General features: G+C 43.8%; 1 protein-coding gene across 6 annotated transcripts in view; it reads left to right on the forward strand.

Annotated features, from left to right (window-relative positions):
- Positions 1-16,511, forward strand: part of ZMYND8 (zinc finger MYND-type containing 8) — a 1,698,999-nt gene that overhangs the window by 748,220 nt on the left and 934,268 nt on the right. For all 6 annotated transcript variants that reach the window (XM_044089914.1, XM_044089913.1, XM_044089918.1 and 3 more), the window contains one exon: positions 15,120-15,175. In XM_044089914.1, the coding sequence (XP_043945849.1) occupies positions 15,120-15,175 (56 nt within the window). The remainder of the gene's footprint in view (positions 1-15,119; positions 15,176-16,511) is intronic.

The following is a 16,511-nucleotide window of genomic DNA, read 5'->3' on the forward strand; positions in this document are numbered from 1 at the left end:
CTGGTTAATTTTTAGTGTAGTTTATTCCTCCCTGTGTGTGTGAATGTGTGTGTGTTGGGCCTTGTGGTGTTTTTTTTAGTTTAACTATGACTGAGGCCCCAAAAACCTTTTTCTCTAAATGCACCGAGTGTGGCCATAAGCTATCCCCGGCGGATGGCCAAACTCTGTGTGTTATTTGCCTTGGGGGTTGACCACCTTTCCTCAGGCTGCACTATCTGTGCAGCCTTCAACCCCAGGGCTCTAAAGGACAGGAGATCGAAGCTGATTCTGGTGGGACTTTTGCCCCCAGATTTGGCTTGGCCTCCTCTCCCTTGGTGGCACCTGCCGCGGCTGCGGCAGTGCCCCCTTCCACCCCTGCTCCACTGGCTGGGACTCAACGTCCCACCTTGGGCCAGGAGGAGAGGGATGCTAGGCGGGAGAAGAAGGAAAGACACCACAAGCGGCGGGCCGAGTCTTCCTCCTCGGCTCCACCGGCTAAGCAAGCTGCTTCTCCCAGGGCTTCCGGGCCTTTTCCTTCCCAGCTCCATTCACCTCGCTTCTCCCCAGAGCCGGAGGAGGAGACCCAGTCTCCGTCGAGGTCATCGAGGAGGTACTCCTGGCCCACCTCGGTGGCCTCCTCTAGCTCTACCTGAAGCTTGTCCGATTCAGATATGGACCGGATGATGCGTAGGTTCCTCCAGGCCCAGCTGCAGATGGGAGTGCTCATGTCTCCCCTCCCTCCGGTGGGGGGGAGCTTGACCCCCTTTTTCGCCTCGATTGCTCCTTCTCCGACCCACTTTCAGGGTTCAGAGCCTTCGGATCCGGGTTGCATAGGAGCCGGGGGAGGTTTGGTGCCGATAGTGCTTCGTACTTCGGCTCCGACCGCGCCTTCGAGTTTGTTGGGTCCCTTTTTGGATCCAAGCTCTCGGAGCCAAGGGCTGAGCTTCGGATCCGGAGGGGTCAGTGTGTCTTTGGCTCCGGCTCGGTCGGAGCATACTGGCTCTTCAGATCTGATTGCTTCGGCGCCGGCCCCGATCCACACATCGGATCCAAGGGGGCTGCTCTCTGATCCTAGAGAGAGCAGTTCTCCCTCGGCGTTCGATGTAGTGGAGAGGGTATTGTCAAGGGATTCCAGGCCCCAGGCTCCGACTACAGATCAACCCTGCACTCCCTCTCAGACGGGCCTACCTTCCATCACCCGGCCCCAGGGACAGCCTGTGCCTACATCCCAGGTCGTTCCCTTAGAGGAACAAGATGTGGTTGGTGAGGCCTCTTCGGACAGCCCCCCCGAGGAAGTCCCTCACAAACGTAAGTGCAAGAGGAGGCACTTGGACTCACCTGAGTCTTTGACAGAAGACATGGATTTAGAGGAAGGGGAAGGTTCCCCAAGGTCACCCCCTGAGGACGTCTCCTTCGGAGACATTATGGAAATGCTTCGAATTAGAGGGGGGTGGTCAGCCCAAAAGCCTTCCTCGGATGAGTCTGTGTTCCTGGAGGCGTTTGACGCAGGCCCATCTACCTCTTGGGTGTCCCCTCCCGCCGATCCCCTGGTAGATCTCATCACTACCAGGGCATGGAAGGAACCGGACACTGTTGAGCCCATTCCAAAGAGGCCGGATAAAATCCTTAGTCCCCCCACTGATAGGGCAGTATGGAGCAAGGGTGCTCCTGTAGATGCCATGTTGGTGGCGGCTGCCACCAAGAGGGAACTAGCCCAGGAGAGTTCCTCGGTCCATCCTCCTGACAAGGAGTCTCGGACAATGGACCGCCTGGGGAAGCGGATGTTCGCTTCAGCTACCTTCGCAGTGAGGTCGCTGAACTGTATGGCACACATCATACGACTCCAGCGGGATCTCATCAAGGAATACGCCGGGTCGCCCCCAGAGTCCATGTCGACTGAGGATAAGAAGGTGTTCTCAGCTCGAATGGCCACTCTCAAGTCCATCTCGAACACTTCTATGCAGCTCCTTTCCCATGCCACAGAAGGAGCCGCTAGAGCTAGTGGAGTGGGCGTTGCTTTGAGACGACACGCTTAGCTCCATCTCTGCGACTTTGCGGAACCCTTCAAGGCATCCTTCGCAAATGCCCCTTTTGACGGTTCTTCGCTTTTTGGCAAGACTGTCTGTGACACGCTGGTCCAGAGCGAGAAAGAAGGGAAGATGTCTGCTGTCGGAGTACGCTTCTCGGCTCCCCAGAGGTCCTTCTCCAGGAACCAAAGGGGACAGAAGAAGATGTAGTTCCGGAAGTCTCAACAGTCCCGTTTTGCTCCGGACACCTTGTCCTTCAGAGGCAGAGGAGGACAAGGTGGACGCCGGCCCAGAGGCAGAGGGTGACCGAAGAATTTTGGGTTGAGAAGAACCCTTTTCGAATCGGCTCACACAGCAGCCGGGAAGGGTTACCCGACTGTTCCTCTCTGGAGGCAGTCTGGGGGGGGTGTTTCGCGAGGCACCTGGCAGTTTGGGAGTCCATTACAACAGATCGCTAGGTGCTTCAAATCATATCCAGAGGTTACAAAATCCCCTTTCTGAATCCCCCGCCCAGACCCCGGAGCCTCCCCGATGTCCCACCCAATCAAAGGGAGGCAGCAGCCACAGAAATAAAGCAGCTGCTATAAAAAAGAGTGATCCAGCACGTCCCCCTAGACCAGCCCAGATCGGGCTTCTACTCCAGGTTCTTTCTGGTGCCAAAAAAGACGGGGGACTTAAGGCCAATCCTCGACCTGTCCTTGCTAAACTTGTCAGTGGCCAAAGAAAAGTTCCGGATGGTCACCATTCAATCCATTCTCCCCCTCGTGCAGGAGAATGACTGGATGTGCTCGATAGACCTCAAGGATGCGTACCTCAAGGATGGAGAGACGCCACAGAAGGTTTCTCCGCTTCCGGCTAGGAGCCAGTCACTACCAGTTCAGGGCCCTCCCCTTTGGTCCCACCACAGCCCCCAGGGTGTTCACCAAAGTGTTGGCAGTAGTAGCAGCCCACCTGAGACTCCAGGGTTTACAGGTCTTCCCCTACCTGGACGACTGGCTCCTGACCGCCCCCAACAGGCATCTACTATGTTCAGCCAGAGATTACTTCCTCCACCTGGCCTCTCTGCTGGGAATCGCAATCAATCTCAACAAATCTTCCCTTCATCCAACCCAGATCTTAGACTTCATAGGAGCCAGATTAGACACAAACCTATTGAGAGTCTTCTTAACTTCGGACCGGATTCGCACCCTGAAGCTCCACGTACTGGCCTTTTTACAATCCCCGGCTCTTCCAGCGGAATTGGTTCTGAGGGCTCTAGGTTCCTTGGCGGCCACGATCAATCTGTTACCTTTAGCTCGCTTGAACATGAGAGTACTTCAGTGGACCTTGCAGGCTCATTGGTCCATCTTGCTACGCCCGCTGAGTGCACCTATCCCCCTCAGCAGGGCTTGCAGGAATTCCCTGCTCTGGTGGCTCCAATCCCCGGACCTCCAGATAGGGCGCCCCTTATCTATGTCCCCGCCTCTAACCACAGTAACCACGGATGCTTCTCGCCTAGGGTGGGGGGGGGCACTGCATGGGCAGAACCGTCCAAGGCACGTGGACCCATTCAGAGACCTTATTGCATATCAATGTCCTAGAGATGAGAGCGCTGCTTTTGGCGTTGCAAGCACTCCAAGCCCTTCTTCCCTTAGGGACGGTTGCAATTCAGACAGACATGTCAGTGGTCTGGCTCATCAACAAACAGGGGGGAACCAAATCCTACCCACTTTGTCGAGAGGCCATGAGAGTTTGGGAATGGGTGATCTCCACCAACCGCTTTCTCATAGCGACGCATATCCCGGGTCGGTCGAACATTTTAGCAGACAGGCTGAGTCGAAGCATCCTCTCGCCGTACGAGTGGTCTCTGAACCCCAGAATAGCAAAGCAAATCTTCCTCAAGTGGGGTCAACCTTGCTGCGATCTCTTCACGTCTCCTTAGAACGCAAAGTGCAGCGACTACTTCGCTCTAATTCCCCCACCAGGGGAATCCCCCAGAGACACTCTGGTGCATGTGTGGCCATCCAGTGTACTTTATGCTTATCCCCCTCTTCCCCTAATGCTAAAATTCTTGCAGGAAGCCCGTCGGTTGGGGAGCAGAGTAATCCTCATAGCCCCATTCTGGCCTCGTCAAATATGGTTCCCGTGTCTATGGTCTCACCTAGTGAATCCTCCATGGATTCTAGATCCCACCCCGGATGTGATCTCTCACCCATTGGGTTTACCAACTCTGAACCTGGACAACCTCAAGCTCACTGCCTGGCTGATCCAGTTCCAGTAATAGTTAGGACTCCCGGTATCTCGTCCCCTGTTAAGGCTATTTTAGTGGCCGCTCATAAACCTTCTACGAGAAAGGTTTATAACAGCAAATGGAAACGCTTTACTATCTGGGCGGAGCATAGAAATTTGGATCCCTTTACAGCTCCCATACCAGCGGTGTTAGAATTTTTGCCGACCTTATTACCGACCTTATTCGACCAAGGTGCTAGCTCTTCCACGGTCAAAGTCCAGTTAGCTGCAATTTCCCATTATCATGTGGGAAGTGACCTCTGTTCCTTAGCATCTTCCAAATTATGTAAGACGTTCTTAAAAGGCACCTTCCTCTTAAGACCTCCGGTGAAAGACGCAGTCCTTCCATGGGATTTAACTCTTGTCCTCCAGTCCTTGACCGGCCCTCCGTTTGAACCCGCAGCCACGGTGGATCTGAAATACTTATCTTGGAAGACGGCCTTTCTCATTGCTATCACTTCTGCCAGAAGGGTTTTCCTTTGCACCAAACCACCATACTTGGTCTTCCATAAAGATAGAGTTTCCCTCGGGACCAATCCCTCCTTCCTACCCAAAGTTGCTTCTGAGCCCAATATTAATCAAGCTATTCATTTGCCAGTTTTCTTTCCAAATTATCAAAACAAGTGTGAATACAAATTACATTCTCTGGACGTACATAGGCAATTGAGATTCTACTTGCACAGGACCGCTGAACATAGGCAGTCTGAGCAACTCTTTGTATCCTTTGCAAAACCCTCTTTGGGCAAACCAGTATCAAACGTTACATTGTCCAGATGGATTTCCCAATTTATACTCCTTGCATACAAGAGTTCTGGTAGACCTGAACCTGAAAGAGTCCACGCTCATTCTATCCGATCGATCTCTACTTTTGCTGCCTTTTGCTCCAGAGTCTCCCTGGATGACATTTGTTCAGCAGCCACTTGGGCTTCATCCCACACTTTCATTAACCATTACAAGTTGGATCTAATTTCCAGAGGGAGAGCATCCTTCGGCTCTGCAGTGCTCCGGAATATCCTTCCATGAGGACCCCCACGTTTGGGTAGCTGGGGACTCTGATGGACAAATGAAGTTAACTACTTCAGATAAAGAAGTTATGTACTCACCATAACGTTCCATCTGAGTAGGTAAACTTCATTTGTCAGCAACCAACCACCTCTCCATCCCCTAACCTATAGTGCATCCAAGAAGGATTCCTTGTCCTTTTCTCTGCATAACACCAGGTTAGGATTTGCAGGTGATCTTTTGTTGTAATATGCTGTTTTACCATAGCAAACTCGATCTGAGGTCAGAGAGGGATGGCAGGGGATTATGGGTAAGGGGAGGAGCTTGGAGCACGGATCTTAGCTGTTTGAAGCTGCCGGCTCAGACCCGATATGGATCCGATACCCACAGGTTGCTGACAAATGAAGTTTACCTACTCAGATGGAACGTTATGGTGAGTACATAACTTCTTTTTTCTTCTTGTGAAGATCAATACACTTTAGTGACATGTTCAGGAGAATAAATTATTTAGTCATTGCGTGCAGTGTGTTTATGACTGTGTTAATGCTTCTTCCAGAGCTATGGCCTGTTTTAAGGAGGTTTGCTTGGCTGCTTTCTCAGGACCTCCCAGGTGATGTAAAAATGAACTTTTAGAGCAAGCTTATCCAGGGAATCTCTTAAGATTTTTTAGTTTTCCTTTTACAAGTTGTCCAGTGGATTTTCTTTCTCCTTATGTAGTTTTGCAGAAACCAGAATAAGCAGCTTCAACAGAATTCAGATCAACAGACATTTAAGAAGAAATGACAAGTGGATTCCAAAAAGAAGTCTCAAACCTCCCAAAACCAAGGGCAGTCTTAGAAGTCTGAATGACTGTTCAAGAGACCTTATGACCCCCTCCCACCTGGCCCCTTTTCTTTTCCAGAAAGTTTGAATCTCAATTTTTTTCTTTGGCACCATATTGTTTCAGATGTATGAGTTCTGAAAATCATTTATGAAGGTTACAGATGACATTAAGAAAGTATTCCTTTCTAGGGGTCATTCTTCATCCTGCAGATCAGACACTCTTGTTTCCTTCTATTGTTCATAGCATGTTTTCCCAAGGAGTAATGGAAGTAGTTCTTCCTTTCAGGTGGGGAATGGGTTTTATTCGAGGATATTTCTAGTGCCAAAGAAAGAAAATGCCTGGAGACCAGTTCTGGATCTTTCTTTCCTAAACCTGGTTGTGATAGTGCCCAAGTTAAAAAATGTCACTTTACAACCTGTTATCTGTTCTTTCTCTTTCAAGTTTCCTGGCAAAACTAGACTTAAAAGATGCTTATCATACCGCCCCATTCCAGACTTCAGACATTTAAGTTTTTTGTGTCGGGATCACATTATTAGTTATCTGGCTTACCCTTTGGGATATCCACTGCACTAAGCGTGTTCACAAAGTGTTTAGCTCCAATTGTAGCTCATTCCAGGTTAGAGGTTATCCACATATTTCCATAGTTAGAAAACTTGCTTATCTTTGCAGAGTATTTTTCAATGCGTCAGGAATCTCTTGCACAAACTGGGATTTCAAGAGAACTTTCATAAGTCTTTCTTGACTCCCTCATACAGGATTGTGTTCCTGGGATGTCAGCTAGACACCTCAGTTCAGAGAGATTTTCTTCCACAAGAAAAAGTAAATCTTTATCTAGATCTGTTTCTAAGATTTTTGATTTGTACTTCGCTCGCTGTGAGGGAATATCTCAGGATTTAGGGTCTCATGGCATTTGTGATTCTCATGATACCCCTGGCAAGGCTCCACATGAGAAAGATACAGTGGTGTCTGAAATCTGTTTGGCCCCAGCATCAACAACCTTTATATTTTCAGATTCCAGTGCTGGGGTTGTCAGAAAATATATTTTTCTTTGATGGAGACAACATATATCCTTAAATCCAGGTCTCCCCTTCTCCCTTCCTACTCCAAATCCAGTCAGTCATTGCAGATGTTTTGGACTTTGCGTGGAGAGTAGTTTCAAGAGGGTTAGAAGTGCAGGGTGGTGCGGGACACCAAGGACAGATGCAAGGACATAAATATCAAAGAGATGCTTGCCCTAATCAAGGCACCTAACTTTCTGAACCATCTTTCATCTCTGGGACCTCTTCAAGTGGTTTACAGGCAGTACCATAGTGATGCGGTACATCAACAAGCAAGGGGAAACCAGGTCGTACCCCCTTTGCAGACTAGTCATTTTATCTTGGGATGTAGCTTCATATCACAACCTCACTCTATAGATATCCTCCATTCCATCAGAACAAAATTGTTTGGCAAACAAGTTGAGCAGGACCAGGGTCTACCCTTATGAGTGGTCAGTAGATCGGGGGGTTTTCCAACATTTTATCCATCTGTGGGGAGTTCTCAAGTAGACCTGTCTGACCCCCCCCCCTTAAGAAAGCCTGGAAAACAGGTGCCTTTTCTTTGGACAGGAATTTTCCTGATAAGCCTTTCCACTAATATTCAGGGTACTTCTGAAGATGCAGAAGGAATCTCCCATGTCATTGATGTGACTCTCTTCTGGCCCAGGCGGCTAAGGTTTTCCCTTATTTTGGAAATGCCCAGGGATAATTACCACAAGCTTCCTCACGGAATGGATCTGTTCATACAAGGACAGGGGTGTTTGATACACCCTGTTTTCAGTCTTCTCCAGTTGACTGCCTGGAAGATAAGGTCTTTAATGCCTCTTGGGCACCTGTTTTCTGAGGACAGGCAGCAGGTATTAATAGATGCAAAAAAAAGCCTGCTACTACAAAATCATATATTAGCAAATGGAAAGGTTTCTGGTTGGTGCCACCATCATAACTAGCACCCATTCAGGGCTGCTACTTCTCTGTTCTTATAGTAGTGTGTGTGTGTGTGTGTGTGTGTGTGTGTGTGTGTGTGTGTGTGTGTGTGTGTGTGTGTGTGTGTGTGTGTGTGTGATTATCCATTGGCCTTTCTTATTCCTCTGTCAAGGTACAGTTATCAACCACTTCATTATGTCTGCCCACGAAGCCTCCCCTTTCAAGGCAGTGTCATGTTAGAATGTTCTTTAATCAGGTTTTGCATAAGAGACCTCCAAGTAAACTGGCGGCCACTCCTTAGGATCTTAAATTTGTGTTAGTGAAGCTAACACTTGCTCCATTTAAAGCAGCTAATGAGGCTGACTTGAGGTTCTTAACATGTTAAACAGTTTTACTGACTGCTCTAACCTGTGCTAGAATGGTATTGGAGTTGCAAGTTCTTATGTTGAGTCAACCCTACCTCATTTTCCCTAGGGACAGGGTTTCTTTTAGAACTAATCCTTCGTAATCCTACCTCATTTTCCATGAGGACAGGGTTTATTTTAGAACTAATACTTATTTTATGCATAAAATGTTTTAATTTACTTTAGGCCAAACTATCCATCTCCCAGTTTTATTTCCTGAACCTAAAATTGAAGGTGAAAGAGTACTATTTACCTTGGATGTCTAACAACAACTTAAGTGCTATCTTGGCAGAACTAAATCTTTCAGATCATTGGATCAATTGTTAATTTCTTGTGAGGGTAAGAAGGGACAACCTGTGTGAAAGTAGACTATTTCCAAATGGTTGTCTAAGTCTATTACCTTTTGTTATACTCGCAGTGACAAATCTATTCCAGGCAGGGTCATTGCCCACTCTACCAGGCCTTGGCTTCATCTATGGCTTTTTGGAAAGGGATGGATTCTTAAAGCTGCTACTTGGTCCTCTATACATTCTCTTACAAAGTAGTATAAACTTGGTTCCGTCTTTATGTCTAGACAAGCTGCTGCTGGACCCTTCCTCCTCCTCCATCACCGAAATATAGTTAACTTGACTGTATAGCTAAGGCTACTGGAGCAGTGATCAATAGGACATAGTACAGTTCCATAAGTTGAACTTACCTTAACAATAAATATTTGAATGATCACTGCTGCAGTAGATGCTCTCTTCCTCTATCCCCCTTGTTTTTTGATAAGATTTTTATGCCAGGGTGTAGACATTAATCTTTTTATTATTCCTAGAAGTATCGTTTCAGGGCTCAGCCTAACTTTCTCTGGTGTCATTAAAGCTCTGAAGGGCTTTTTTGCCCACACTCTTATTTTTGGCAGCTCAGCTCAAGCTGCTTGACAGTTTGTGTGCATGGAAGGTGCCCCTTCAGTTTTAAAAGCTGGTTGGCACTTAGTTTCTTGGCTGGATAAAACCCATATAGCCAAGGCTTAATGTAGCAGTGATCATTCAAACATTTACTGATATGGTAAGTTCAACTTAAATAACTGGTAAAGTCCCTTTAGCCAACATGGACGAAGGGTTAGACAAGTCCTCAGTTTCTGTTGAAATGCACTTGGCAGGCATGGGAGAACCACTCTTGTTGGTCTTAGAGGAAAGAGCGGGGAATGCTTTTGTGCTTAACCAGACTGGGATACCTGTTCCCCGGGGTGATATCCATGACTGGAGTCTGTCTGCTTCTGTGGAGATTCCTGTCAACAAGAAGCAGAAAGTTAAACATTTATCTTCTGTCTCTGTTACTTTAGACAGGGAAGATTAATTGGGCTTGGCTCAGAGTTTCAGTTCAGGCTATTAACCTTACTCATTCCAGATTTTACTGGTAAGAGAAAAATAATTTCTTTAATTTGATGAACAGGGAGTTGATTGTGGGAGTAAAACTTCTATTTCTTCTCATCAGTTTCTGGTTTTGATTCTGATGAGAGTATTTCTTCTGATTTTCCTTTATCAGAATGTTTTTATTTCCTGAAACCATTTCTAGGATAAGCTAGTTGTCACTGGGAACAAAGTGAAATTCTGATTTCTTTGAAAAAAATATTATGATATATTCGCAACTGGAATGTTGTTAGCCTACTCCTGTTCCTCCTATTGTCCAGCCTTGCAGGATGTTTTTATTATAGCCTGCAATATACATGATGGTCAGCCTTTAAGCCCCTAAAAGGCAGCCAGATTGTATACAGCTCTTCGCTCTTACAAATTCTTATTTTCTAAGATCTCAGATCTGATTCTTATTTTATTTTATTTATTTATATTACATTTGTTGACCGGGCTAGTCTAACTGGATGCATGTCCATTTTCAGTAGAGGCCCAGGGAGAGAAGTTCGAAGACGCATACAAAATACAATATAGAATGTTGCAACAGTCCAAGCTTAAAACAGCTGCTGTTAATAAAAAATACAGTATTCATTGTGAGCGTAACACAAACAGTAAAAGGTAATGTACAAGAGATGTTACTATATACATATATTTAAATTGCATTAACATGGTCTTTTGGTTCTTTAAGGATAAGTCTATAAAGGTGAAGAATATTCATTAGGGTAAAGGAAGAAAGAAAACAATTCTGCAGTAATTTCCTTGGAAAATTCTTCAGCTAAGCATTTACTAAATGCTAGTCCCCCCAACCAGAATGAGAAAGCTTTTGATAGATTTGGAAAGTGTGTATATACCTCTGACACTTTTGTCATGTTTTCATTTAAGCTTTTGCTTATTTTTCTTGAGAATATGAAGAATATTATTGGCACTTTTCCTTCTACTGAGTACAAATCTTCTCTGAATACTATTGTTGCTTCTCTTTCTCAAGTAGCCAAACCTTCTTTAAAATGTGCTTGTGACACAGCCAATGCCTCTTCAGAGCAACAGCTACTTTATCTATTATGAGAAGGTTGGCCTGATTATGTGATCAAAACTTGCTTGAAGATATTAAAGCTGAAATTTTGAATTCTTTTCTTGATGAGGGTGGTTGCATTTAAATCATCAGCTGCAGTGGTCTTGAAAAGATATTTTATAAGAAGGACCTGAATCAAAGGATGACTCAAAATTTTCAGTGTCCATTCTTCAAATTTGTTAAACATTTTGTCCCTAACTCAGGATCCCGTTAGAAAAAGCAAAATAAGCAGACTCTGCATTCTTCTGACAAGCAGTCATTCAAAAAAGCAGTGGCAAAGAGGCGCCAAGAAGAAGGGGAGCCTCCCAGAATCCAGGAAAGTCCAACAAGTCTAAGCGACTGTCTTCAGATTGTAATCATCTTTCCATCCTGGCATTCCTGTCTTCCTCAAAATCTGGCTTTCCATTTCTCGCTCTTTGGCAACAGATACTCTCATACAAATGGGTTCTGGGAGTGACCCAACAGGGGTAGAGATAGCAGTGGGAGTTCCTTCTTCCTTTTCAACAGATTTCTTCTCCTCCACCAACTAAGACTCCTGTTTTCCCTTCCTGTCATCTAGCATCTGCTCATTAAGGGGGTAACAGAACCTGTTTCTCTTTCCTTGACAGTGAAGGTTTTTATTTATTTATTTATTTTTTTAAAGAACATTTCTGTTACAAAGAAGGAAGCATCATGGAAACCAGTCCTACATCTTTCCTTTATCGGTCAGTTTGTAAAAGTCTCAAAGTTCAAAATGGTGTCCCTTCACAATGTGTTAACTCATATTCCCCTTCTTTCTTTTGGTAACGCTAGTTTAAAAGATTCTTCTGTTATTCCTATAGCCTCAGATTTCAAATTTAAAATTTTCTTTGTCTGGTTTGTGTTTAGTGCTCTGGATTACCCTTTGTGTTATATCTAGGGGTGTTCACAAAGCATCTTGCACTAGTGATGGCCTATTGTAGACTGCAATGTATTTCCATTTTCCTTATTAGATTACTTAATTTTTCAGAGTCTTTTAAAAAAGCGTCAGGAATCTCTCATGTGGGTAAGAGATTTTTTCAAAAACTGGATTTCAAGTAGAAAATTCAAGTGTCTTGTTTGACTCTGGGATGTCTCCTAGATACTTAATTTCAAATTGTTTATCATCTGCATGAAAAAGTAAATATATATCTAGATCTATTCTTGAGTTTTTCCACTTAGTCTAGGACTTCAACAAGGGAATTTTGATACTAGGATTCATGGCATTTATGATTCTCGTGCTTTCTCTAGTTAGACTCCACATGAGAAGGATTCTGTGTTACTAACGTCTGTATGGTACCAAGATCAACATCCCCTGATGCTTGAATTTCTAGTTTTTCAATTTGCAGAAAGACAACTACTTTAGTGGAGAGAGCAGTTTTATCTGAATCCAGATCTCCCATTCTCAGTTTCAGCAATGCAGTCTGAAACTACAATGACTCATGTTGGGGAGCTATGTCTTTATGGAAAGAGCGCCGAGTGTTTGCAACAAAATGGATAGACCAAAATGCACAGACCTAAGAAATGTTGATGGTTATAAATACATGGAGCTATCTAATTACTTGTGGGTCTGCAAGATCTCTACAAATGAATATAGGCAACATCAAAGTAATATAGTACATCAGCAAACAAGGAGGTTCCAGATATTGGCCTCTGTGCAGATTAGCCATGGTATCCTGGGACATAGCTTTTCTGCACAGGCATCTTACTTTTCATCAGGGCAAAGCATTGTGGCAGACAACCTGAGCCAGACTGAATCTGGAGGGTATTCAAAAATTTGATCAGCTTTGTGATACACCTCTGGTAGATCTATTTACCACTAATGACAATAAACAACTGGCAAAATTCTGCTCCAGAATTCATTGCAAGCAGGCCTGGAAAACAGATTCACTTTCTTTTCCTTGGATGGGAATGTTACTGTTCACCTTTCTACTGATATCCATGGTCATTCTAAGGATTCAGAAGGACTGTCCAAAGATCATTCCCTTCTGACCCAGACAACCATGTTTTTTCTTTTGGAAATTTACAAGGGCAGTTCCAGAAACATCCTCACAGACTGGACCTAGTCAGACAAGAGAGTAATTGTTTGATACACCCTAACTTGTAACAACTTCAGCTAACTGCCTGCATGATAGAATGCTAGTAATTTTTAGCCACCTATTTTCTGAGGACATGCAGCAGGTATTAAAGGAGGCAAATCTGCTACTAGGAAGTGGTATATTAGCAAATGGTGCCATAATAAGAACCAGGACCATTTAAAGGCTAGTATTTCTGTGGTTGTACAGTGTTTCTGTGAGTTGTTATCCTCTGGCCTTTCTTCCTCCACTGTCAAGATTAACTTGTTGCCCATTTTAACATCTCCCCCCATGAATTCCTCCTCTTTAATGAATTCCTATGTCAAGATGTTTTTGAAGGGGATTCTGTATACCCGTCCAACTAGAAAACAAGCGGCTTCTGCTTGGGATCTAAATTTTGGTTGGAAAAATTTACTCTTGCTTCATTTGAACTAGCTCATCAGGTTAATTTGAGGTTCTTAACATGGAAAACAGTTTTGTTGTTTCCTCTCACTTCTGCAAGAAGTGTATCTGGGTTTCAGGCTTTCACAGTGTATGAACGTCAGAACATTTTCCATAAAGGTAGGGTTTCTTTGAGAACAATTCTTCATTTATGCCTGAAGTGGTATCAGAGTTTACTGTGAACCAAGCTGTTCATCTCCTGGTCTTCTTTCCAGGATCTAAAAATGAGGGAGAAGGGATTCTTCATACTCTGATGTTCACAAACCACTCAGAACTAAAATGTTGGGAAATTTTGACAAGTTATTCATTTCTTAAAATGGTAAGAAAAAAGGACAACCCATGTCAAAGCAGATTATTTCTAAATGTTTGTCTCATGCTATCTCCTTTTATTATTCCCATCATAACAAGTCAGTTCCAGGCAGGATCAAGGCACATTATAGTAGGGCTGTGGCTTCAACAATGGCCTTTTGGAAAGGGGTTGACTCAAGTGTTCTAGAGGCAGCAACCTGGTTCTCTGTACATACTTTTACAAAGCACAATTGACTAGACTAAGATCTATAGCTGGCTTTGCTAGGATGATTCTCAAGTGGGTCCTGTACCCTCATCCTTCCTCCTTCCAAACCTTGTATGCAATAGTATTCTACCTATATAGCTAAGGCTACTGCACCAGTAATCAAGTAATGAACTTAGTACAACTGGTTAAGTAAACTTACAAAACAATATTCAAATGATCACTACTGTAGTTGCCATTCTTTCCCTCTATCCCTCTTATTTTTGTTGCCAGGGTGAGGACATTGATTAGCATTGATCTGTTTCAGGGCTGTAGCCTCCTCCTTGAGGTTGGCAGGAAAAGCTCTAAAGGAACTGGTGCTCAGATAGCTGATTTTCTCCAGCTCTGCTTGAGATGAGCACACGTTGAAAGTGACCTTTAGCTTTGTAATCTGGCCGGCTGTTATATTCCCCAGTTTAGCTGTGGCTACTGTTGTTGTTTGTCTTTCGGCTTTTTCCTGGTAAGGGGTCGCCACAGCGGAACTCCGGTATGCTGATTGGCAGTAGATTTTTTACGAAACGCCGAGGTGCCAGCTTGACGCCCAACCTTCAACGAAGGCATGCTGTGGCTACTGTAGTGTCATCATTTGAACATCTGCTGTTATAGTAAGTTTACTTACACAACTGTTCTTCATAAACCTCTGTGCATCCCTAATGCGTCTTTTTGCATCTCTCCCATGCCTAGCATGGCTGTCAGTAATTGTGACCCTTGTAGGGAGAATCTTAAGAGATTATTCTGTCAGCAGGCTAAGAACTAGCTGAATCATCCCCAGTATGCATGCACATGACTTTCAGTGTTTTATTTGTTTCAGTCTTTTAAGTAATGTTGCTGAGTGCATGAAATGAGATTCCTTTAAAGACTTCATGTAATTTGATGGGGAGAAAAGTCTGCAAATTTGATTATATAGGCTTTGAAAAATGATTCCATGATTTGATACTAAATATTTTATAAAATAAAATCTAAATTAATCATATGTACAACTACTTGAATTACGTCTAGAGAGAGAGTATTCTATTAAAGGAAGTAAGAAAGCAGGGCATACGTTCATCAAAGTTTGCATTTCATATGAGCAGTTATGTTCTTCGAGCATACTTTGAATAGTGTTCTGATCATTTTTTTTTTTCCCCAGCCAATCACAAGCTGACACAAACTGCAAAAGTCATCATCAAAATCTGTGAACATGAAGTAAGTGGTCTGTTACTGTTAATGAACATTACTTGGAAAACATGCAGTTTACCAACGTTATCTTTTAGACTTGAGACTTATCAAAAGTGATTCATCGAAAGTTGTAAAAGGGTTGTTAAGCCAGGAAAAAGTTCTCATAGTTACAGACTTCTTCTTTCGGCTTTTCCTGGTTAGGGGTCTCCACAGAGGATCACCTGTCTGCTCATGATTGGCAGTGGGGTTTACGGAGTTGAGTTGCCAGCCCATCCTTTCACAGAAGGCACACACATGCACGCACTCACACCTAGGGCCAATTTAGTGTCCAATCCAGACTATTGGAGGGTAATTTCTTACCTTCTCTTTACTGTGTCAGTGTACAAATAGGCTGCAGTAATTCAAGGCAGTGCAGGAAGAAAAATTAGCTATCTTGCCATATCAGTTACGTTAAAGGTTTGTCTGTTTCCTTATAACAGAATTTCAGTGAATCACTTTTGAAGCATCTGGAATGGACGGCGTTGATTGGTATAAGAAATGTTTAAGCCAAATTTGTCTTATGAAGTATGTATTGAAGCATACCTGTCAACCTGTTAGCACAAGAAATCTGGACAAAGCCAAAAGTAATGGGGTACAAAGGCCCAAGAACGGACCAATTTTAAAAATTACTCTCACAAATTTAGAAAGTTGTTAGTTTTTACTTTAGCATGCATTTTCTGAAGGATCTAAATTCTGAAACTCAAATGTATGTCATTATTTATTGACTTCAATCCCCAGTGATTTGCCAGAAAACCACAGACTTTATGAGGAACAGACAAAAAATAGGAGGCAAAAAATTTGGACATTCTGTGAAATTCTGGACAGTCGAGAGGTATGAGAGTCTGTACGTTGTATTTCTTTACTTTAAGAGCATATCAAGGCACTAGGTATTGCTGTGTGTGTGTGTATTTGTATATCCTCTCATGCCTTCTGTTATGCAGTCTGGAAGCCCATGATGATTACTCATTTTTTTCTGAATGTACAGTAATGTTAGAATTCTTGTCTGATATTCTGTTGTCAGAGTCTAGTAGGTGGCCTGTACTTAGATGATGATATACGGGTAACAGTTTTTAGTTCCAAGGGTCATAAGTGCAAGTTATGGAATAACAAGAATGAATGTACAAAAATGGGGACTTGCATGTACTAAGTTCAAGACAGCGGAGACTCAGAGTATTTCCCTTTTCTTTAAAGTATGGTGATTTCAGAGTTAGTATTTCTAAGTAGTAGGTATTTTTCAATGGTACTGGACCTATAAAATCAAAACTTTTGAGTAAACAGCAGTTGTAAGTATTCACCGTTCTTTTTTAGTTTCATTGCTTTGTTT

The sequence above is a fragment of the Protopterus annectens genome, chromosome 12.part0 (genome assembly GCF_019279795.1).
Source record: "Protopterus annectens isolate FY-2018-M chromosome 12.part0, PAN1.0, whole genome shotgun sequence".
Lineage (NCBI taxonomy): Eukaryota > Metazoa > Chordata > Ceratodontiformes > Protopteridae > Protopterus > Protopterus annectens.